General features: G+C 36.8%; 1 protein-coding gene across 14 annotated transcripts; it reads right to left on the bottom strand.

Annotated features, from left to right (window-relative positions):
• Nucleotides 1-6,582: 6,582 nt before the first annotated feature.
• Nucleotides 6,583-23,197, bottom strand: LOC148880730 (type I inositol polyphosphate 5-phosphatase 2-like). 14 transcript variants are annotated; one of them, XM_088962737.1, is made up of 13 exons: nucleotides 22,894-23,197; nucleotides 21,790-21,887; nucleotides 20,714-20,782; nucleotides 20,506-20,611; nucleotides 20,330-20,428; nucleotides 19,831-19,918; nucleotides 19,592-19,696; nucleotides 18,458-19,286; nucleotides 18,157-18,341; nucleotides 17,602-17,710; nucleotides 16,858-17,006; nucleotides 11,592-11,814; nucleotides 10,240-10,684 (listed from the first exon to the last, which is right to left on the bottom strand). In XM_088962737.1, exons 3-12 carry the CDS (start codon nucleotides 20,741-20,743, stop codon nucleotides 11,592-11,594), a joined length of 1,923 nt encoding a protein of 640 aa, XP_088818863.1. In that variant the 5' UTR covers nucleotides 20,744-20,782; nucleotides 21,790-21,887; nucleotides 22,894-23,197; the 3' UTR covers nucleotides 10,240-10,684. The 14 variants fall into 14 exon arrangements, 13 of the variants coding, with proteins under 13 accessions (XP_088818861.1, XP_088818857.1, XP_088818863.1 ...); XM_088962736.1 differs by having other exon boundaries at nucleotides 20,714-20,797; nucleotides 22,894-23,194; XM_088962732.1 differs by lacking the exon at nucleotides 20,714-20,782 and having other exon boundaries at nucleotides 22,894-23,194.
• Nucleotides 23,198-24,594: the final 1,397 nt, after the last annotated feature.

Here is a 24,594-nt window from a genome sequence, read left to right as displayed (position 1 = left end):
ATATTATGAACTACAACTGGGCAGCAGGTTAAGGAGTAAGTGAGCACATAAGCTTAATGGGCCTAAATCCCAATTTGAACTGTGCTTAAGTTAGTTAATTAAAAGGGAAAAGATCTTATTTATAATCTGATTATGATTAGTTGAAGGATAAGATAAGTCTTATCCATTTAAGAGTCCAAATCCAAATATCAGATTTATTTCAAGAAACTCTCTCCTATTTAGATTAGGAGAATGATCCAAAGAAGACTATAAATAAGGGGCAAATTCCTCAATTTTATACATAACAATATATAGAGTTCTCTCTTGTTCTTTCCATCCCTACCCAGTTCAATCTCCACTTGTGGATCTGATCAAGAACGGTTCTTGATATTGTTTCTTGGCTAAAAAAACAATCTGAAGTCGTGCTCACCAACCCTTGTTTCATTCTTGCTGAAGAATTTTGGTTCTTGCTGAAAAGCCGTCCTACTGATCCTACTTCACCACACACTGTGTCATCTTCAGTGGAAGCGAGTTTTGGTCTTCTCGTTGGGCGTAAACACCTTCATTAGGAGTTACTGTTACTTCGTATCAGGTATATCCTTATCCTCCCTTTTGGTTTCAAATCTGGTCCGGTTTTGGATTCAAGAACAAACTTTGAAAATGCAGTTTACTAAATTAGGGAATGTGATTCCCGGATGGGAGAAAAGAAATTTTTGAAATTTCGCCCAACCTTCCAGCACTCGTCCAGTGCACCCATGGGTGCACAAAATGTGACGTGCACATCAATCATTCAAAGGCAAAATTGTAACTTTAAATTCCGTATTTGTTTTGGGTAAATTACACGGACCCCCTGTACTATGGGGTTAGTGTAATTCAACAAAGACCCCCTTACACGTTTTTTGCAACAAAGACCCCCTGAACTTCGTCATTAGGCAAATACGCCCTTCCATTAGCATTCCGTTGGCAAAAAAGATTCTCATTTTGCTATTACAAGAGTTTTAAATCCCCAAACTACCCTTTTGATAATTATTCAAATAATTTTACACTTATTATCATTTCTATACTTTGCCTTACACTCTGTTGCCTATCTCCTACACCTCGTCCCATTGTCGGTGCCTACAACTTGCTTTAGCCTTCCCTTATCTCAGCATTAAGAGAGAGAGGTGATACAGTCTCTATCATAGCTCCAAATGTCCTAGCCATGTACTAGCTCCACTTCGCCATCCCCATGGTCGGTGCCATTCTCAACAGCATCAATACCCACTTGGATGCTCGGACCATCTCTGTCCTCCTCCATCACGGCAAGTCCAAGCTCATCTTCGTTAACTTCCTGTATCGCTCCCTTGTCCTCGAAGCCATCTCATTGCCTCTACTCCCACTCAAAGCCCTCTTCTTTTCTTCATCACAGAGGAAGGAAACAAAACAGTAGCTATCAAAGATGATCTGACTTGTGTTTGAAAGTTTTCTCGTTGATTGGAAGGAACAACCATCGTTGATTAGAGAAAACAACCAATGCAAACCAGCACCCATATTTTTTCTGGCGCTATTTCATCCTTTAGGATGATGTGGAGAGACTGGGCCAAATGGACCCTAGCATCTGTTTTATGTTTAAGCCTAGTTTTTATTTGTTGTGTATGTTAATGGGCCTTTCTTTATGGACATGTTAATCTCTTTTATAAGTTCTTACTTAGCTGGTCATCCACTTAAGGGCAGACATGTAATTAGCCTAGTTAATGAAGATTAATAAAAGAATAAAGAAGGGAGAGAGGAGATTATCAAGCTCTCTTCCTCTTCTTCTTCTCCATCTTCTTCTTCTATTCTGATGTATTCCTCTTTTAATCAAGCTCTTTATATCAGATTTGAAGGTTAGACTTACATCTGACGAATCAAAATATGAAAAGCCATGGATCAAGACATTTACTATTATGATATGCAATGGATTAAGAAGGTCTCAAACGGCTAAAACATTCATTAGGACTAGCAATCTTGACCCCAACCCATTTGACCACCCACCTTGGAACCCACCTATACCCACCCAATCTATTGGCGAGTCAATATGCGTCAAATAACCCATTAGGGTCAATGGAAAGGGTCAAGGGGGTTGGCTCGAGGGTACCCATTAGGGTCAGGATGGGTTAGGTCAAAGTCAGCTCTATCTATAATAGGGGTGGCAAATGGGTGCATTGGGTTGGGTAAAGGTTGAATACCAACCTACCTATATTGACCCACCATGATTCATCATAAATCCTTGTTACAAGGTCATAACCCACCCTAACCCTGACCCACTTGACCCATTCATATTGACTCCTAACCACCCTCACCCATACTAACCCACATACCCTCACTTATAAATACAAAAATAGGTCAAGACGACACGTATACCCGAAATAATAATTTTTGAGAGAATAATCTCTCTCAAGGATGCCATGTGATAGAACCAGGCCAGGTCAACACATGCACTCGAAAAAAAAACATTTTTGAGAAAATCATCTCTCTTAAGAATTACCACATGATAGAAATAGGTTGGGTTGACTCGCATATCCGAAAAAAAAAAAAACATTTTTGAGAGAATCATCTCTCTCAAAGACTGCCACATGACAAAAACAAGTCAGGTAAACCCATATACTCGAAAATGCAAAAATAATAGATAAATGCAAAAAAATAGTAGAAAATTTATAGAAAATACAAGAAATACCAAAAATTCCAGAAAATTCAAAAAAATACAAGAAATACAAGAAATTAAAAAAGCATAAAAATACCAAAAAATGCAGAAAATGCAAACTTTTGCAGAAAAAATCAGAAAAGTATGCAAAAAATCACCGAAAATTGTAGAAAATGGAGAAAACACCAAAAATTTTTAGAAAATATATAAAATTACCATAAAATTGTAAAAAATGCAAAACAAATACCAAAAAAATACAGAAAATGCAAAAAATGCATAAGTTTTATACAAGTGCATTTGTAAAAGCATTTACAAAAGTACTTTTATAAAAGTACTTCTATAAAAGTACTTCCATAAAAGTGCTTTCATAAAAGTACTTTCATAAAAGTGTTTGTAAAAATACTTTTATAAAAAGTGCTTTTATGCTTTCATAAAGGTGCTTTCATAAAAGTACTTTTATAAATATGCCTTCATGTAAAAGTGCTTCAATGCTTTCATAAAAGATTTTCGTAAAAGTACTTGTGTAAAAGTGTTTTCATAAAAGTACTTTTATAAAAGTGCTTTTATGCTTTCATAAAAGTTTTTTCGTAACAATACTTTCATAAAATGCTTTCGTGTAAAAGTGCTTTTGTAGAAGTACTTTTATAAAAGTGCTTGCACAACAATGCTTTTATGTAAAAGTACTTTTATAAAAGTGCTTTTGTAAAAATCCTTTTTCATAAAATTACTTTATAAAATTACTTTTGTAAAAGTGCTTTTGTGTAAAATTGCATGTGAATACGAAAGTTTATAAAATCTATTTTATTTCACTTTTAATTACAAAATGAAATGTGGTATGGTGGTTTGGAATTGTAATGAGATGTGGACGTGCTAAGAGGCCTGAGTTTGAGCCACTTCAATTGTTTTTGAGGTTTGGCAAGTATAAATAAGGCTGGCAATCTTGACCCCAGTAGAAATCACTGATTACAGATTTAGTTGAATTCCTTGTGAAGGAAAAGAAGAAGAAGATGAAGATTTTAGTAGTAGAGAAGAAAATAGTGGAAGTCAACCAGGATTCTTAGATTAACCCTAGCCGCCAATCCCTCATTATAATGTATACTTAACTTAAAGGATGAGATATTACAAGAATACCCTTAGTAGGGCAGCTACTAAACTAGTTGAATAGTCACAACTTAAAAACATAAACTAATGGGCCTAAAGCCCAACAACTTCCTAACTAAATAACTTAAAATAAGAATAAAAACAACTAGGCCCAACTCAACACCCCCCTCAGGTTGGAAGTAAATATCACACATTCCCGACTTGTATAGATCATGCTCCAACTTGTTCTTTGCAACACCTTTTGTGAGAACATCAGCGAGCTGCAGATCAGAAACAATGTATGGAAGACAAACTTCTCCATAAGTCACTCTTTCTCTAATAAAATGTTTATCCACTTCAATGTGCTTAGTTCGGTAATGTTGGACTGGGTTATGGGCAATGTTAATTGCTGCTTGGTTATCGCAGTACAACATCAAAGGTTCTTCTACCTGTACACCAATTTCTTCTAATAGGGAACGAACCCAGAGAAGTTCTGAAACTCCATGTGCCATGGCCCTGTATTCGGTTTCAGCGCTTGATCTTGCCACCACTGTTTGTTTCTTACTCTTCCACGAGACAAGGTTACCCCCAACAAAGGTGCACACTCCTGAAGTTGATCTCCGATGATCAAGGCATCCTGCCCAATCTGTAAGCCTCTAGTTTCAATTGTCCATGATCAGTAAACAATATGCCTCTACCCGGGTGTCCCTTCAAATAAGCAAGAATCATGTCAACTACCTCTCAATGCTAGACTCGTGGAACATGCATGTATTGACTTACCACACTTACTGCATAGGAAATGTCTGATCTTGTCATACACAAGTATAGTAGTCGACCCACAAGTCTTTGATATCTCCCAATGTCCTTTACTGGCTAACATTTTGATGTAGTGATTCTATGGTTCTGATCAATAGGGGTATTGATTCCCTTCGTTCCAAGCTTCCATGTTTCTTGAAAAAGATCCAAGGCATACTTCCTTTGAGAGTAAAAATTCTATGTTTTGATCTTGCAACTTTAATGCTTAAAAATATCTCAGATCTCCAAGATCCTTAATTTCAAATTATTTATGTAGATTCCTTTTCAAACAATCAATCTCACTTAGATCATTCCCCATGACAACAATATCATCCACAAAAAAAATTAGGACTAACACCGAAGATCCCCTTCGCTTCACAAACAAGGTATGATCGGATTGAGTCTGAGTGTAGCCAAAACCAATCAAGGCCTTTCTGAATCTGCCAAACCATGCTTTGGGAGATTGTTTCAAGCCATAAAGTGATTCTTAAGCCTACATACCTTTCCCTTTTTAGCATCGTTGTAGAAACCAACAGGAAGATCCATATACACTTCCTCTTACAGATCCTTATTTAGAAAAGCATTATTTACATCAAGTTGTAACAAGGGCTAAGAGTATATGGCAGCAAGAGAAAAAAGTATGCAAACAGAGGTCATTTTTGCAACTGGTGCAAAGGTGTCTAAGTAATCAATGCCATAGGTCTGTGTGTACCCTTTTGCAACAAGTCTGGCCTTGTATCTTTATATACTTCCATCTACCTTATCTTTTTCTATGTAAACCCATCTACATCCAACTGTCTCCTTGCCCTCTGGTAGATCCACAATGTCCCATGTCTGATTCTTAATCAAAGTTTTCATCTCTTCCTGCATAGTTGTCTTCCACTCAGGTTTGGAGAGAGCCTCACTAACACCCTTGGGTATAAACACAGAGTCAAGAGAGGAAAGAAAAGCACGGTAGAAAGGAGAAAGTCCACTGTAGGATAAGTACTGTGAAATACAATGAACAATACACTTTTTCTTCCCTTTTCTGAGAGCAATAGGAAGACCGAGGTTATCTATAACAAGGTTAATAGAATCAATGGGAACTGAAATAATAGCGGGATCAAGATGAATACATGAATCCATGTCAGTTGAATCTGGAGTCTCCAAGGAACCAACAGGAAGTGATGTGAGTTCTGCTATAGTGGAATCAACCTCCTTGTGAAGTCTTTGTTGTGAGTAATGCTGAGAAGCAGGACACAAAGGAGGTGGTAAGGTAGGTGACACAGTAGGGTCAAGCATAAGAGTAGACACAGGGACTGAAATTGGGAGAGGAATAGACTGTTGACTCACTTCTCCAAAACACTCCCCCTGAGAAGGATTCTTTGAGAATAAGTATATGGATTCAAAAAATGTGGCATCCATGGTAACATACCGGCTCCCAGAGACTGGATCATAGTAGCAATACCCTTTCTGATTTTTTGCATAGGCAAAGAAAACATGCTTCTTTGCATAGGCAAAGAAAACATGCTTCTTTGCCTTGGGATCAAGATTTGAGCGGTGAGGACCAAGGATATGTGCAAAGCATACACACCGAAACACCCTGAGAGGAATATGAAACATCTCCCCTCAGGAAAAAGGAAACTGAATGGGGTGCTAAATCCAAGTAAACGAGAGGGCACCCTATTAATCAGATATACTACTGTGAGAATTGCATCACCCCAAAACCGAATTGGAACTATAGATGTGATCATCATGTTTCTTGCAATCTCAACAATGTGTTTATTCTTCCTTTCTGCAACACCATTCTACTATGGACTGTAGGGACAACTACTCTGATGGACAACACCATATTCTAACAGATATGAGGCAAGGTGTTTTTCAAAATATTTCCTAGCATTGTTTAATATGAACACCTTTATTCTTGTTCCAAACTGTGTTAGCACCATCTGATGAAATTGCCTCACCAAGGATGGTACTTCATCGCGGGATCTCATCAAGTAAATCCAAAAGTATCGTGAGAAATTATCCACAAATAAGAGAAAATATCGATAGCCTCCCATAGAATGAACATGGTAAAGTCCCCATACACCAGAAGAAGAATACATTTTATTATTAGGTTTAAATGAATGTCTACAATGCTTTCCAAGTTGACAACCTTCACACTCCAGACTTGACAAACTAACAAAATCAAAAAGTTTTAGAAACAAAAGACTCAAAGAAAAAAAAGGTAAATGGCCCAAACGATTATGCCAAAGCATAATTTGACCCACAGACCCTGACTCACTATCCCTGCTGACATGATGACTGTTGAGGAGGAAGCACATCCAGGAGGTAGATTCCATTCACTTCACGACCACTCCCAATCATCCTCTTTGAATCCAAATTCTGAAAAATACAATAAGTATGAGAAAACTGAGCAGTTCAAGTTCTTAATCAAACTACTAACAGATAACAAATTGATGCTCAATTTGGGAACATGAAAGACAGAGGGAAGGGAAATAGAATCATTAATCTTGACAAATCCCTTCCCAACAATGGAAAGATGGAATCCATCAGCTGTAGAGACCCTATCTCTGTCAGAACAGAGTTGGTAAGAGGAAAAAAATAGTAGAGTTATGGGTCATGTGCTCTGAGGCTCTAGAATCTATAATCCAAGGAATTCCCTCCTTACCTGAAGTAGAAACATAATTTGTAGTGACATGTGAACTACCTGTGTGAGCAAAGGAAGTAGAGTGGACTCCATCAGTACCACCTGTACCTTGTTGTCCGCTTGCTGCCAAATTGGAACTAGCTGTATCCCGTTGGTTCAGAAGTTGCCCATACCTCTCAAGTTCAACCCTTACTACAGTAACTACAACAGACTCTAGAGCAGCTGTAGTAGGAGGGGCCGGAATGTCACCAGTAACTGCCATGTGAGCATTTCCCTTCTTATTTTTCAGTCTATTCAGCACAAGATGTGGGTGAAGCTTCCAACAAGTATCTCTTGTGTGTTTAGGCTTCTTACAGTAGTCACAGATCAAATCTCTTTTATCTTCCTTCTTAATTTCACTGCCACCCCGATCTCCACTTTGTTTAAGTTTCACAGTACTCACCATGGCAGATTGATAAAAAACAGGATTTTTCATCATCACATCTCTCCTGCTCTCCTCCCCTAACAGAAAGGCATATGCCTGAGAGAGGGTAACACTGTCCCTGGAAAGAAGATGTTGTCTTGCAATATCATACTCATGATTAAGGCCAGCAAGAAATTCAAACACCCTATACTTCTCTAGATGTTTCTGATAGGTAGTTGCATCCTTAGTGGTTTCCCAAGCAAATGTTACTAAATGGTCAATCTCCTGCCATAGGGTTTTAAGGGCTGAAAAATAAGCTGCAACAGGTTTATCTCCCTGCCTTGTAGAAATAATTTGATTTATCAAATGATAAGCCTTAGTAACATTCTCCTTCTGTGAATAGATTTCTACAACCCCATCCCATATTTCCTTAGTTGTATTTGCCCATAAAAAATTTACTTATATGGGGCAACATGGAGTTACACAACCAAGTCATCACCATATAATTCTCCGGTACCCACCGGGAATTGCTAATTTTGGGTTTCACTATTCACCAGTGATATACCCTAATTTTCCATGAGCACCAATGGCCACCTTTGCATATTGTGACCATTCTAAAGTAATTTGCACCATCCAACATAATTGTACTAATGGCCCCAGTCCCGAAAAGGTTTCCGACACCTCCTCTCACTGGTTTCATTTCACTCCCGGGCTTATTTTCAACTTTGTGACCCTCCATGCTTCTCAAAAAGTGTAAAGAAAATAATTGAAATATGCAAGAAGATCAAACGAAACACTTCTGGAACCAACAACACCTTTATGGTGTCCTAAATTGTCTTCCCACAAAAGATTCCTTTTCTACGGATGGGAGAAGATAGCGAAGAGGCAACCACTCTCTCTAGAAGCCTCCAAATCAGGCAAGACTTGAACCGCCCCCATAGAAAACTCCAAGGAACCCTAAAAAATTAAGGCACCACTTCCTAAGTCAAAATTAAAGAGTCCAACAAAAACAAGAATCTTCCCCTTTCTTCAATTTTTCCTGAATTTAATGAAAAACCCTAGACCAACTACAGGGCAAACAGGTCCACTAAAAAATCCAAAAACTGGGCTTACCTGAGATCTTTGATCAACCTCTTAAATCACCATGCAGTTGGCCGATCTAGGGCTGCATGAGAAAACAACTCAATGAACCTTTGGCCTGCTCTGATACCAAGTAAAAATCACTGATTGTAGATTTAGTTGAATTCCTTGTGAAGGGAAAGAAGAAGATGAAGATTTCAGCAGTAGAGAAGAAAAGAGTAGGAAGTCAACCAGGATTCTTAGATTAACCCTATCCACCAGCCCCTCGTTATAATTCATACTTAACTTAAAGGATGATATATTACAAGGATGCCCTTAGTAAGGCGGCTACTAAAGTAGCTGAACAGTCATAACTTAAATACATAAACTAATGAGCCTAAAGCCCAACAACTTCCTAACTAGCTCAACAACTTAAAGTAGCTGATTTTAATGAGAAACCCTAGACCAGTTACAGGGCAAACAGATCCACCAAAAAATCCAAAAACTGGGCTTACCTGAGATTTTTGATCAACCTCTTAAATCACTATGCAGTCGGCCGATTTAGGGTTGCATGAGAAAACAACTCAAGGAACCTTTGACCTGTTCTGATACCAAGTAGAAATCACTGATTGCATATTTAGTTGAATTACTTGTGAAGGGAAAGAAGATGAAGATGAAGATTTCAGCAGTAGAGAAGAAAAGAGTAGGAAATCAACCAGGATTCTTAGATTAACCTAAGCCGCCAACCCCTCATTATAATTCACACTTAACTTAAAGGATGATATATTACAAGGATGCCCTTACTAGGGCGGCTACTAGAATAGCTGAACAGTCACAACTTAAAAACATAAACTAATGGGCCTAAAGCCCAACAACTTCCTAACTAAATAACTTAAAATAAGAATAAAAACAACTAGGCCCAACTCAACAACCCCAACCCATTTAACCCACCCAACCTCCATAATGGGTTGGGTCACGCGGGTCAAGATGGGTTGGGTCAAAGTGAGTTCTATCTATACTCGCCAAACCCAACCGTCAAGATGAATTTGATCGCATAATACATGCACTTAGGGATAATTCTTAAGTGCATCTTTGTTGGGTATTTCTGAGTTTTGAAATGCAGCAGTAATTCCTTCTCCATGGATATAAGAGTAACAGAAACTCATGGACTCATCGTATACAACTAAAAAGAAATCTTCATATCATCTAGCTATCTAAGCTGTCCTACCTGTATGTGGCTAGCTACATGAATGATGAATCTTATTTCACCATTCTGTTGTTCAGTACATTTTCACTTTAGACCCAGTTCTTACTATTCAACTCATGTCCTTTTAGTTCTTTTCTAGCCCCCCAATTTATAACAGGTCACTCTTTACAAGTGCTGTGGATGGTCTTCCATGCATGCAACCAAACCACCTTAAGGGGTGTTCAACTTTTTTGCTGTTGTGGCAGTTGATTTTATTTTCAAAAGCAAAACCAACCATGTTGTCCAACACCCCTTGGTCTATCTTCTCTTATTTTGTTACGGGCGCACAACTAAAAATGCATCAGAAAGAATAAAAGCAAATCCATGTCATTGGCGTCAGGGGAACCATCTGCCATCAAGGAATGGTAATAATACACCTTGAATTCTTAAAAGCTCACCTCTTTCTTCTTCCAAAACACCCACATTGAATGTACAATCATCATAATTATACAACCTAAAACAATACATTCACCTAACTAAAATGGAATATCATCAACTACAAACATAATCAAATGGCTTTACAGAGGAGAGATTGTTTTTCTCTACATTTTCACATCTTAGGAACAAAACCCCGATTCCTTTACCTAAAGGTCTGAAATACTCCATACTAACTAAATCAGAACTCTCTGGCATTACTTGAACCACTCCCGCTAGTATTTAAAATGTATTTGTCATGTAATGCTTTCTTGCATAGATTCATGATTACTGTGTCTTGCAGCTGCATCAGAAAATAGCATGCAGGAAATCTAGTTAAGTTTTCAAAAAACTAGACAAGAAGATTTTCCTCCCATGTCATCAGGACTTCTAATAGCATTCCTTGAGTTCACCCTGCACAACGGATTAATGCATACTAAAATTTAATCACTTTTATTTTCAAGTTATAGAAGGACAAGTTTACAGTTTTCTACATCATAACCATAGCAAATTGATAGCCACTCCAATAAGAATACTAAGTGTTAATATTAATATTGGTATTAGTATCGTTATGCCTTCTTGGTCCCTGAATGCTACTATAGCCAATTATCAATCAGCAGAATTATTTATTTCAGCAAATATGGAAGTACTTCTATATTTGAGGTAATGACATAAATCTAAGCATAACCTAAATGGACAAGATGAAGTGCAAAATACAAATCTAGTTTGGTATGCCCTCCTTTGTGCCTATCATTCTTTACATCATAATCAATAAAATTTTTACTGTTACCAATAAAGAAAAAAATACCCAACCAACTATTATAGTCATGCTATATAAATGATATTTAAAGCTCCTTTCTCTTCTTTCCTTCTTCATTTCATCATTTTGTGCCTCTTTCCTTAAGTAATTCCTAGATTTTCTTCCTGTAGCAACTTAGCCTGCATTAAATGGTTTGTTTTGTCATGAAAAAGCTGGGATAAGACCAGCAATGAAGTAAACTCAAGATCAAGATTCCTAAAACCATTATTCTAATTGAATCTTTGCTTGACAGTTTTTCCCCTTTTTCTCTTCTTATACCCCTCCCCCCTATCTCCATGTAAGTTGGTAACTTAGGTCAAGTCAACCAATTGAACTATAGATTTTATTTTCAGAAAGTTAATCATAACTTAACCATCTTTTTTTTTTTGGCCAACCATCTAATAAAATGATATGGCAAAATTTTGGTATTGCCACCAGGAATGTCATTTCCAACAAGATAACTAAAAGAAAAGTGCAAATGAGTACAAAAGTATAGATATTGCAATGATGAATTTTGATTACCTAATATCTTTGACCTTCCCAGTCCACCTCCTCCTCAACAAAAATTTCAGGATGTACTGCAGCATTAGTAAAATTTAGAGCCCTCTTGAGTTTCCAATGGTTAAATACTTCAACTTCAACCAAGAAGATTGAGCTAACAGGACGATGATCTGAGAGTCTTATTTCAGCCCGCTTGTACGAAAGCTGTTTGATGCCTTTCCCTAACCATAGAATGCGATCACACCTACAGGATGGCAAAAAAGTATGTCCCACATACATGGAAAAAAAAAACAAATTCCCTAACCATACCCAGCCAAAAGAAAGAAAGAAAAAGGAAACAATACAATCATCATTTTTTATATGTACTCTATAATAATAGGAAATCAAAATACAAGAGTTTCAGTAGTATGACACACAAGGAAAGGAACCCTTCATGACATGGGTCCAACATCGAAAAATTCTGCATCAAAGATCAATATTTGGCTTCTCCTTTCAATTAAATTCCACTAGACCTGCAATTCAACTCAATTCAGGCTTAATCCCATCTATCAGAGATCAGCGCATGAATCCTGTCTAACAATTATGCTCCATCAAAAGCCATGTTTTTGCAAGTCTTTAGATAATTTCTTACCACTTCAGATGACAATTTCTTTGGTTGCCCCCTTGCTCTTTTGGAGCTTTCTACTTGTACCAAGTCACTCTTGTGATATTACAGTCATTGGTTGTTTATGCACAACCCAACCATCCATTGCAATATCCTCTTTAATCCTTACATTTCTGGTCTGGTCCCTTCTACTCTTGCCACTCAACCATTACAATATCCTCATCTCAGCCAAACTCACTTTTTAAATGTTTTGCTTATTGATTTCCCAGCACACTGTCCCATATAACAATACTGATCTTATAACTATCTTATGAAATTTTCCTTAAGTATTATTGTATATGCAGGTCATACAGCATTCTCTATCATTCTTTTTCTCATAAATGGGAATGTTGATATGAATGGTTTGCAAATTACAAATGAGTACATCATTGGAATCTTGGAGTAGCCTCAACAGGTGATAAAATGAAGGGGGTAAGCCCTCTTTTTTTTTTGTTTCTTGAAAATTTATACATTAAATCCTAATTATCCACCATAAGAGGTGAAGCAAGAAGCAAGTAGATAGAATTTTAGAATCTAAAGAGACATGATGGGAGAAAATTACAGATCATGCTATTCATTTACTCTTGTGGCAAATTCACAACATATATTTATAAGGAGAATGGATTACTATACTAATAAAAGAAATTTACTTAAGTGCAAAAAATGTTAATGAGAGCCAACAATAACACTATTGCATTGGTTGGGAAAATTTGTTCTTGAGAGATTAGGATGTAATTGCAGGGAGCAGGCTTTGCTAGTCAAGTAATTTACTGATCAAGTTCAAGCAACTTAGGAATTTTCCATAAAAGCTAAATGTTCAGGGGCCCAAAAGGCCCTTAGATATTCCTCTTGCCACCCTCCATTCACAGGACAAATTTTAGATTATAAAATGCTTGGCAATGCCCAAAACCACCATTTTGTTCTGTCATTCTACCCAGTTTAGTGTCATATCTATTGTTAAATTATGGGCCCTTAAATCATTTTTTAATAGTTCCATGTCCTTTTGCTCTGCCCCTAGATCTTCTAGATCGTTGAACTTGTAATAGACACTTCTTCTTACCAGTGTTGTAGATGATCTTCTCTGCACATGAGCAGACCATCCTACTTTAATTTTCCTCATTCTATCACCAACTGGAGCTGCTTCTAGGTTATTTCAAATAAGTTCATTTTTTTTCCTATCCTTTCTGGTATTCCCACTCATCCATCTCAAAATTCACATCTGTTATACTCTTTTTAATGGACATGTTTCTTAGTTTCCCAACACTCAACTCTTTGCAACATAGCTGGCCTAATGGTTGCCTTCATAAAATTTTCCATTTTTCCTTGTACTTGATCTTCATTGAAGGGATAAAATAAAGGGTAGGTGATGGATCTCAATAAGATTCTTAAGTTCCACATGACATCACATGGAATCTGAGTTTCAAATGCAATTAGAACAACTAAGAGATAGAAGCTCAAGAACTATTACTAAAAAGTCTAGGAGCCAGAGAGTGGGAACCTTTTAAAGTCCAATCTTTTCCATAAAATTCAAACTATGGTGACAGGTCCATGAGTAGATTTTGGAATTCCATTTCCTTCTAAGATTTCCTTCCTGGTTTAAACCAATGTAAGGGAGAGGTTCATGGGTCAGAGGTTCAACCAGGGCCAAACCATGATGTTGTGGCATATATGTATATATACTATGGGTTATATAATACTATTACTATATATAATATATTTTACAACTTTTAATATACTTAAATATGGTGGATGGGTGGCAAGTTCTTAACTTTTAAAGCAAATGACCCAGGTTCAAGTCTTATAATTTACATTTTCTTTAAAATACGTGTGTAATAAAGTAATATATACAATAAAGAGTCATTAAATAGCACAAGTAAAGAGGTGGACTAGTGATAATTAAGCAATATATGGAAATAAGAGGTCATGGATTCAACTCTTTTCAAACTCATTTTAAAATTTCAAGTATTTAATGGCCTGGGCGATTTCATGAAACCAGCACTGGTTCACTGGTTTTTTGGTTAAACCGGTAGGTCAGCCAGTTTTTTAGCAAATACGGTTATTGGGTGTGTGACCGACCCATCCAAGGCCCCTAGTCGTCATTCAACCCGTCCGACCAGTTGGTCCAGTCCAGTTTTCTAAACATTGGTTTCAACAGACTCTTTGGACAATTGTTAAAACTGGACCAGACATTGTCCAACTTTTTTTGCACCTTATGCTCAGAGGAATTTTAAAAAGCCAACCACCCTTCTCTATGTTATAAGTTCACCAAATCCATTTAAGGCCTTTTCCCTGAAGCCTTTTTGGGGGCCTTTTGGGCTGGAAATTGAAAATACTAGAGGGAGAAATTCTCCCAAAAAGTTACCTTTTGCAGTCTTTTTCGGTTGGTACTTTGAGAGATGAAACTCATCCAAGGAAGCTATCTTTGAGGAAGGTCAGGCCAAGCCCAGCTTGGCCCAGGTTCTGGGACTGAAACATTAGCCTGGGTCTTGGCCTGATTCCAGGCCTAAAACTTTTATGTGTAAAGTATTACATATATATAATACTTTATATTATATAATGTAATATGTGTATAAAATTCATTTTATACATTATATAATATAAAATATTATATATAATATGTATTGTAGGTGTCATACTCATAGTTTTTAAGGTGCCAAGGCAAGGCTAGGTGACAGGGGGGTGCCTTGTCGCCTAGGTTCCATAACCATCTTTCCTTAATAATTATCCATAATTTTCATAATAGAAGTATAATTTTCATGTTTTAAGTTTAGGAAATCAACATTTTATGAGAAGAAAAGGAACAAAGGAAAGAAAATTAAAAAAATATAGGGGCTGAACCCCTACTTTTGTTATAGGAAAAGAAGAAAAGAAAATGTGGAAGAAGAAGATCTGTAAGAAGAAAATGTATTGATTAGACAAAATTTTAAGTTTATCCCTTGCTAATTGGTTCAGGTTCTGAAATCTTTGAGGATTCAATCAAGGATCAAAACTTCAATACGATACACTCCATATTGGGTGTATTGTATTGTATCTTTGGCACCCCAATACACATGTTTACAGGTTTTTTCGGGAACCCATTTTTTAAAATAATATATATATATATATATATATAAATGAAATTGAAAACCAAAGAAATAAAAAAAATAGGGGGAGTATTGTTATAAGTACTGATACACCTCTGCCGATACATAGAGGTGTATCGATACTTTGAGCCATGGGTTCAATACAGCAATTAGCAATGCTTGTGTTGATTAAACCCTAACAAATAAGAAAATGATAAAAAGAAATTAGTACATAAACACATAAAATGAGTATTCTAGTTTAATAATGCCTATTTTTATAATTATAATGTCAAAAAATAAAAAATATAAAAGTATTTTATAACATAGTGCACAAAACTCCTTGGCAACTGGGCGAGGCGAGCCTCCATGGGTGCATTGTCGCCTTGACAACTATGGTCATACTGTATATATTTATATATAAATATAAAATATAACATATATACGTATGTAAAAATTATGTTTAAATAACACACGCACACACACACAGATATATATATATATATATATGTGTGTGTGTGTGTGTGTGTGTGTGTGTGTGTGTGTGTGTGTGTGTGTGTGTGTGTGTGTGCCCAGCCCCTGAAATTTGTGGGGCTGGACGGGCTTTATGTGTTGGGCCGGGCTGGGCTGAAAATGGTCATCCATAATCATCATCATGGTTCATTCTTGAATGCTGATTAGAAAGGAACTTAGGTAAGTGATCCTTTCCTCTTTTTTTTTTTTTAGACTATATACAATAAAGTAGCTATATTTCTAGTCGTGAGAAGCATTATGTTGTTCTAATGTATAATTGTATACCACCAAAAACTTTAGTGGCAATCTTCTTAGATCCGTGTAATATAACCACACTATACCCTTTCTAAATTAAAATTTAAAGGAATAAAAATGAAGGATCCTGTCACTTGGGATAGCTCAATACAGGAAGGATTATATAGTATAAAACTAATCATCTGATCAATTCTGAGAATTCCTGTACAATGGACAATTTAAACTGATCACAAGATTCCTCTGCATGGAAAAAGAAAACCAACTAGGGAGCTTCCCTAATTGACCTGTTAGAGATTGATATCTAACAGGCTAAAAACTAGAATGCTACAAATGCAATGTCCCTGTTAGAGATTGATATCTCAGGCAGTTAGAACTCTGAATATTATAATTTTTAGCCAGCAGATTGTCACCCTCTATTTCAAGGATCTAAAGAAACAAACTAACAACAATAAGCAACCAGCATTATGCATAACAGAGTCAGGTATCCATGTTCTCTTCTCTACTAGCTAGTAGCTACATTATTTTCCCAATACATCTAACTACTAAATGTGTTGATTAAAGGTGCTTAAAGGCCAATACCCAATGTTGGCCCAAGCTATCTGGGGTCTTGGGAGGGGTAGACTGAATACACAGTCCTAACCTTTTTTTTCTTTTTTTTTTCTTTTTTTTTTTTTGCACAAAGTGGCCACTCACAGACTCAAACATGTTTTCCTCATGCAACTTGAGATTTTATCATTACACCATGTAATGGCCCCCTGTACAAATTAAAAGTGCTTTATCTTTCAACCAAAAAAAAAAAAACACAACCTGCCCTTACCATGCAGGGGATCTCTTCTTCTCTCCTTCCTTTGGGTTTTCTCCAACATATCTATCTGAGTTGACTTCATACTTGTAAGTGGGTGGGAAGTCTATCACTCCTTCCTTCCATCCATCAAAAACATGACCAGTGCGAAGTTCTTTAACCAGCTGCCACATCCAACATAATTTTATCAAAATCTTCTTTACAATTAAAATGCATCTCTCAATGATGAATACATAGAGAGATTAGACAAGGAATCAAAGGGCCCCGCTGATTAGAAAAGACTGAGAACATTAATCAAGGATGTTATAATATGACAAAAAAATAATTATGGCTTTGTTCCATTGAGAATATATTCCATAATAGTAGTTTTTGAGTACACATGTACAAATGTACATGCACACCCATCTCTTGACTGCTTTTCCTCATTAACTAATGGGTCCTTTATCTTCCAATGAATGTCCAAAAACTCAGAAGTATGATGATATTATCCAATAATACCCACTCCGGGATTTTCCAATATCACAAAAATTTTTTTTTTTTTTATTATTCTTGGTCAAGGTTTCACAGATATACCCTGCCAAAGACCAATGAGCTACAGGCTTAAAAAGGGACCACAGGTGCACCTGGCAATTTCGGATGGGAAGTGTTCAAATGATTCAGTGAAGTTGCACTTGGCTCAGACAGATATGGACCAGTCTCCCTGATCTCAATACCTTGCTATGTTTTTGGCATAAGAAAGCAAAATGCTGCAAGTCTTACCTGATCATTGTTGATAAGCTCACCCCATTGTTTCTTAGCTACAAGCTTTCTCACCTCAGCATCTGGCATATTTAGGCGATAATTCAAATCTCCAAACCAGAAAATTTGACTGTTCACCATTTATATAACCCATTAGACATTTCTGACCACATGAAAATCCGAATACAATTTACAAGGGGAAATGATCACATGAAAATATGTATACAATTTAGAAGGAAGAAAAGATCCTCAGAGGAATGGAAAATGGATTATTAACCAAACTGGACCCGTTCACTGCACAAATTCTTAAATTGTGGCTTTTTGATTGGTTCTAAACATTTCCCCATGATGTACTTGGTTCTCCTCATAATCTTCATATAAGCATATTTTCTTTCTTCTTTCTTACTTTCTAACAACATAAGACATGTTCATAGTACAAATATGGAAACATTAATAAAATCCAAATGATTTTCTCCAAATAGAAATAGAACTTCTGAACAAAGATATTCATGTTCACATGCTCATCAAATAATGGCTTCAGAAAAATGGGAATTCTAATGTCAGGAAAGAACTTACTCATGTGATGGAATAGTCAATGGTTGATCAATATCAAAGACAGAAGAAAACTTGGTGCGTCGTAAGATCTCGTACACATCAGAGTTACGCCTCTGTTCATCCCCCTCCTTTTGTCCAGATGTTAGATGTGAGCAAACAAAGCATAGTCGTGATTGGAAAAGAGACATGCTGACAGAAACAGATCCCTGCATTACCAACCGTGAAACTTTTATTAGAAATCCACCAAAAGAAATCCCAAATACACAAAAAAGATCTCATTAACAGATGTCTGCATTTTGTAGTATGGAAGGTAGTAGGCCACCTTGTTTCCCATGTAACCCATTAGACCAACTCCAACAGGAGCAACCTTCAAGTTGTTTATATGCCTCCTCAACCTTCTATGAACCCAAACTGAAACAAATATTCCCACCATCTGCTTGCTCACAATACGCACATATTTGGAACGAACCTTCACACTTTCTCGGTTGATTCCATTTTCACAATGCACCTTTCCTATTTCCAAAAAAGAATCTTCCTCCTCTTCAGACAAGTCAGTAACATCAGAAAATGACTCAAGATCTTTAGATTGATCCTGCTGATCAACCCATATCAATCCTAGGTTTCCTGAACTATGGTGCACTCGTTTCAATCCACCACTGAACTCTAAATCTTTAGTTTTGAAAACCAGAGGCTTCTCCATCCAATCAAAACCAATTCTTGCAGAACTGCTGAAGACTCTTCGCAACCCTTTGCTAGAAGAGAAAACTTGTGGTGTCATATCTAATGAACGTTCTGGCCAATCTAGTCTATTGTCATTGTCTATTCCATATATTATTTTTAAGTGGGATTTCATCCCTATACTATTTACTTCATTCAGCTTTTGGCTTTCAAGGTTAGTGCCATCAGCAAGCCCCAAAGGCTCCTTGATCACTGTCTCTACTTCAGAAGCACATATCCTATCTCGAAGTACATCAGCAGTAGAGGATCTGCACAATACTGGAGAGGGTGGAGCACTATAACTTTTACATTTCGTTTCAGGTTGCAAATACTTGTTGAGAGTTCTGCGAATGATGGTCTCCCATTTTCGAACAGGACTGCTATCCTCTGCTCCTAGCACATTCCCAGCATTTAGAGGCACCACTTCTTGAAAACTACAGAGAGGATTAAAGTTCAACATCAAGAAAACATGAGAAGTTCAACATTCTGATCATCCAATATAAAAATAACCCCATAAATGGAATCTATAATGAAACAGTTATATGGCACCATATCCAATTAAAACTTATAAATAAAGGAAAAAAAAACAGATTTTTTATTATTTATCCATCCAACAGTAAAAGAATGTCTGAAAAGGCTTGACACCTTCTTAAACAGTACAGTGTTGTCTTATGTCATGTAGGCACTAATAAGATTTTGAGCAATTAAAAGGATTCGCTAACTTGAGAAAAGGAATTACCCAAGAATATACATATCTGCTGGTTCTTCCATAGAAAGCCAATCTTCTATCTTAAGATCCTCATATGGGAGTTTTCCTGCAACATTCCATGTACCTACCATCACCCTACAAAAGCATATATTTAATCGATGAACTCAGCAAAAACAACACACCAATTTAAGTTCAGAAAAAAGAGCTCCATGCCTTTCAAGAAAAAAACAAAAGAACAAAACAGAAATGACATGGTAATAGAGCCAAACCTAATGTCCTTCCTATTTATGTACTGAACGCGTAGAGTTTCTGACTTTCCTCTCCTATGCTTCGACAGATAACCTTTTGAAGGTATTCCTAGACGGATCAAATGAAAAAAAAAAAAAAAACAGCACAATTAAAAGATGTGGAATAAAATAAGTTCACATTTAAAAGATGTGGATGAATAAGTTGACATATTTTAAGACAGAAGGATAAAAGGAAGTGGAATAAAATAACATGTGTGCATGTAGAAGTTTTAACATCCATGGATGCAACTAAACCACCTTTCCACCTTTGATAATTTGGCCAATACAATCTTTATTGAAATTATTGTGTTGCAAGGAATGACATGAAGAAAAAAAACGTAGAACAAAGAAAGTTATGTATAAGGAAGAGATTGATATAATACTTAAGAGTTGATTTGATAAGTATTTTTACAAGCTTAAAAGCAGTGAGGTAAGCAGGCCTCATCCACACATGAAAAAAGTGGTGAAATAAGAAGTTCACCATTGCCTGAAGCTTGACTTAGGTGTACAGGTTGGTTCCTCTGTATTCTGTGGACCTTATCCCCACCCATATCTTCTTTTGCATCTTTAAGAGAGTAAGCTGGATAAGAATAGGGAAATTAGAAGAAAGACTAAAAATTTTCAATTAACTTTTCCCTGTCAAGTGCAAAACCTTACCATCATCCTCACTTTCAGTTTCAGTATCAACCTCATCTTCACTGAATTCATGCACCTTGGGCATAATATTTAACCATTTCTTCATTACAATGGATCGCCAAAAGGACTGCATAGATGCAAAGTTGTTCAATTAGAGAAAGAACAGTCATAAATTTGATCACAAATTAAAATACAGCAATCAAAAGGTATCAAAGCACATGGTACAAACCTCAGAACACTTTCCTCTTCTTGCTTTCATTGTCTATCAATCAAAATTCAGAACTATTGAAGAAAACAACTAAGGCAGAAGACACTGTTCAGAATTTATAAAGGTATCTAGTAGTCACTGATCTTGCAGTCAAATTGAACAATTGACAAGCTTCTTAACAGTTAGGCTAGTTCAATGCTCAAGAGAGGGGATTTTAAGTACAGCCAAATAGATAGGACAGAAAAGTGTGGTCAAGTTGAAGAGACATCCACAACCTCAAGTTGAAAGAGCAATCAATGGTCCTCACAAAACATCATTTTTCTAACTTTAAAAATAGAACCAACTGTAAGAAAACAACAACAACAACAACAATAAGAGTCCAAATGTCTCTTTCAGTATAGGAAAACTTGCACCGTTTGGTGTTGTAGGCACTACTTCAGCTAAGCAGGGTGGATAGGATGAACTATTGAGAGAGTTGATAGAAAAGAAATTGAACCACCTCCACAATTCACCCAAGACAAGAGGAGGTAAAGCCATCTCTCAAGGAGGACAAAAATCCAAGTCATTCATTATAAAATGCATTACCATAGTACCTAATTCCAATTTAGGCAACTCCCCTTTCGCACGCTATCCCCACCATGAATACAAATGCAAGATTATATGCCCAGAACCCTTTTTAGATAACCACAAAAGATTGGTTAACATTAGAAACCAAGACATCCCCTAATAAACAAATTATGATACCATTTATCCTATATTAACCAAGATTGCTATGACCCACCAACATAAATACCAAGAAACGCGGAACCTGAAACCCCTACATAAAATAAGGAAAAAAAATAGCTTTTGAAACTATAATGATGGGTTGGAGTCAAAGGGACGGCTGGAACATAAATTAAAATACTATATTGTTTTTCACCAGAGAGCGGTGTCCAGGAAGCTACAGCACTACATTTCTCTTCTGCAAGAAAAAATAGTAACAAAAACACAAATGGAGAGGATAAAAGGAGAAGATTAACTTGAATCAAAAGGTAGTAATAAAACGACACACCATGAAATAATTTAATAGGGACAACAGAGACGAAACCATTACTTACTTCGGATAGAAGGGTGAGCAGAGTGTGGACCCTGCGCATTACAAGTGCTGACGAATTCCAACCATAAAATACTTGGTTCGAGGTTGATTCGAAGGTGACTTCAATAACAGCCATGAAAATAGAATAACGTAGTGAAAAGTCGGCTTGTCAGAATTTTTTTCATAGACGATTCTTCTATTTTCTTCATTTTTTATCAATCATGAGTTCATTTAATTTAGCAAACGATGATTTGTACTTAGCTGTCTCTTCTGAAGATGGATGTTGACTTTGAATTTAGTTAGCAAGTAATAAGTATATATAAGAACGAAAAGCAAAAAGACCGGTGGACTCTGGAGACAAATTTAGATTCAGTGAGAGCGAGAGGTGAGTAATGACGCTTCATGGGTGTTAATGGAGCGCGGTATTACATATAGGAACTTTCCAACTACCACTCAAAGTCTAATTAATATAAATATAGATTTTTGAAAGCTGAAAGAAAAGCGGAAAGAAAGATATTTTTCTTTCTTCCCACAGGCAAGTAAGCGAGCTTTACTTGAAAATCCAATACGTCTTCAAATTGTTCGGTCTTGATCGATTGCAAAGGAGGAAAAGTAATTCAAGAAGATAAAAGTAAGTTTTTCATCTAATTCACCAGAATTTTCATTGACGAGAAATGATTTTATACCAGCATCAGAAAAGAAAAAGCAGAATTAAAGTCAGTTGGTCACCTAAAATCAATTCATAAAAGGACAGGCAATCAAAAGAAATAGTCAAAATCACACAATTTTCCTTTTCTGTTAGAAATTTAAGGAATTTCACATGAAAAATGAAAAAGAGAAAAAGAAGAGTGGTAAAGTTTCAGATCCGCCAAGCCAAAAAAGGATGAATATAACATTTGAAAGAGAAGTCACCTGCGTGTCCCTAATTTTCCTAAAACTACCAAATCTCAATCTTGGAAAAGAAAAAAGATTCGTCCTCAGTAACAAAACACAAATACAGGAAATCCAGGTTAATCAAGAAAGAACAAAACAGATAAGATCATCGCTGTTTCCCTAGCGTGTTCAAAGAAGCTTCGAATGCACTACCGGAACAAAATGCACCATATTTAACCATAAGAAAACTAACCCAAAAAAAATCCTGAAAGAAGAAAAGAAAGATCACGGAATCAAAGAAACCCCTAACAAAGACATCGCTTTCAATTATCTGGATCGCACTGTTGGGAACCAGAGCAGACTGCGGAGTCAGCATTCAGCAAGCTATAGATTAGCTTCGAAAACGTGTGGGAATGATTCGATTTCGAGCGATTCGGCAAGGCTGAAATAGACGTCCACTCAGAACCAACTTGTCTCTCTCTACACCAGTCTACGTCCAAGGGAACAACATAGGGAGGTAAGGACGCTCCGCGAATGTGAGCTCTCGTTGCTTCGTTAAGATATGAAAAGAGAAAGGAATGTATATTCATTTTTCCCGCCTTTTTCCAGTTAGCCACGTGTAAAGTTTTTCTACGTAAAAGTAGAATAAGAGTTTTTTGATACGTGGCTGATGAATATTGGTTTGAAACTTACCCCATGGAAAGCGGGGATGTTCGTCAGATGGTTCGAAACTTATATCTTGAATTCTTGATCAAAGTAAATTTTGTCTACTTAAGAAATTGAAGAATCTATTGCAATCTTTGACTGAAATAGAACCCAGTTTCTCTCTAGTCCCACACTCCCACTGTATTAATACTTAATATTAATAGGCCGATGAATATTGGCTTGAAACTTGCCACGTGGCTGATGAATATTCGTTTGAAACTTGCCAGATGGAAAGTGGGGATGTCATCAGATGGAAAGATATCTTGAATTCTTGGAATTCTTGATCAAAGTGAGAATCTATTGCAATCTTTGACTGAAATAGAACCCAGTTCTCTCTACTCCCACTGTATTAATAGGCTACTGTGTCTGCTAGACAAGTTGTGGCAGAGATAGGTTTTTCATGGCTTCATGTACACAAGCAAGGTACCATCTCAAATGCGCTCCATGTGTTTGCCATATTGCTCTATCTTCAGGTGCATTTGGCAAAAGAAGATGATCTTTTGTTGCAACCAATTTGTGCTAAGCTTCTGTGGCTGCTATCACACTTACCTTTAAAAGAAAAAGGGAGGGTGAGGGGTCAGGTTGCTATTAAAGTGAAGAAGAAAGGCTCACTCCAAAACTTAAAAAGTGGGGCATCTCTTAAATCTCTTATCTCTAGGAAGATTTGATTCACAATGATCACATGTCTTTCCTTCTAACACCTTTTACACAGAATTGGAATCCAGAAGCGCCAATGCCCTACTTTGAACTGACATCTATCCCTGCTTACACCAATTTGATATCACATGCATTCATCCTTGTTGAATGCAACACCAAATTTGCAAAAATAGCGCCATGAGGGCGTCACATCAGAAAAAGCGATGCTTCAGAAAACGGCCTCTTATTTGGTACCGTTTTTCCATAAAAAAAACATTGCTTCAGACCACGCTTTGGAAATTAGGAAAGTGTGGTCTGAAGCAATGCCAAATTTGATGTTTTCTCAGAAAACAGCCCGTTGCTGCCAGTGGTGCAATGATGTGGTATCAATGTGACATCATCTTGGATGTTGGATATGACCAATGCTGAAAGCGGTTCAACAGCATTGGTACCAAACAAAACCAGTGCTGTTTTCCTAGAAAACAGCCTATGTAGCAGCACCGCTTCCAAACAAAAAACGGTGCTTACAACCCAGACATGCCCAGCACCGATGCCGAACACCTACTTAGAGGACCATTTCCGAAAAAAATTGGTTCCTCCATTGTGCATAGAG

The sequence above is a fragment of the Nelumbo lutea genome, chromosome 1 (assembly GCF_056320005.1).
Source record: "Nelumbo lutea isolate HS-2025 chromosome 1, American lotus-T2T, whole genome shotgun sequence".
NCBI lineage: Eukaryota > Viridiplantae > Streptophyta > Magnoliopsida > Proteales > Nelumbonaceae > Nelumbo > Nelumbo lutea.
This window is presented reverse-complemented; position numbering and strand designations above follow the sequence as displayed.

What these genes read in the sequence shown, in the direction of transcription:
- LOC148880730 (XM_088962730.1), bottom strand. Translation starts at nt 21,903, where the DNA reads ATGGCTGTTATTGAAGTCACCTTCGAATCAACCTCGAACCAAGTATTT. An exon ending in ATAAATAGGAAGGACATTAG is followed by an intron (nt 19,697 to 19,830) that starts GTTTGGCTCTAT and finishes ATGCTTTTGTAG; the next exon opens with GGTGATGGTAGGTACATGGA. An exon ending in AGCTTATCAACAATGATCAG is followed by an intron (nt 17,007 to 17,601) that starts GTAAGACTTGCA and finishes TGGATGTGGCAG; the next exon opens with CTGGTTAAAGAACTTCGCAC.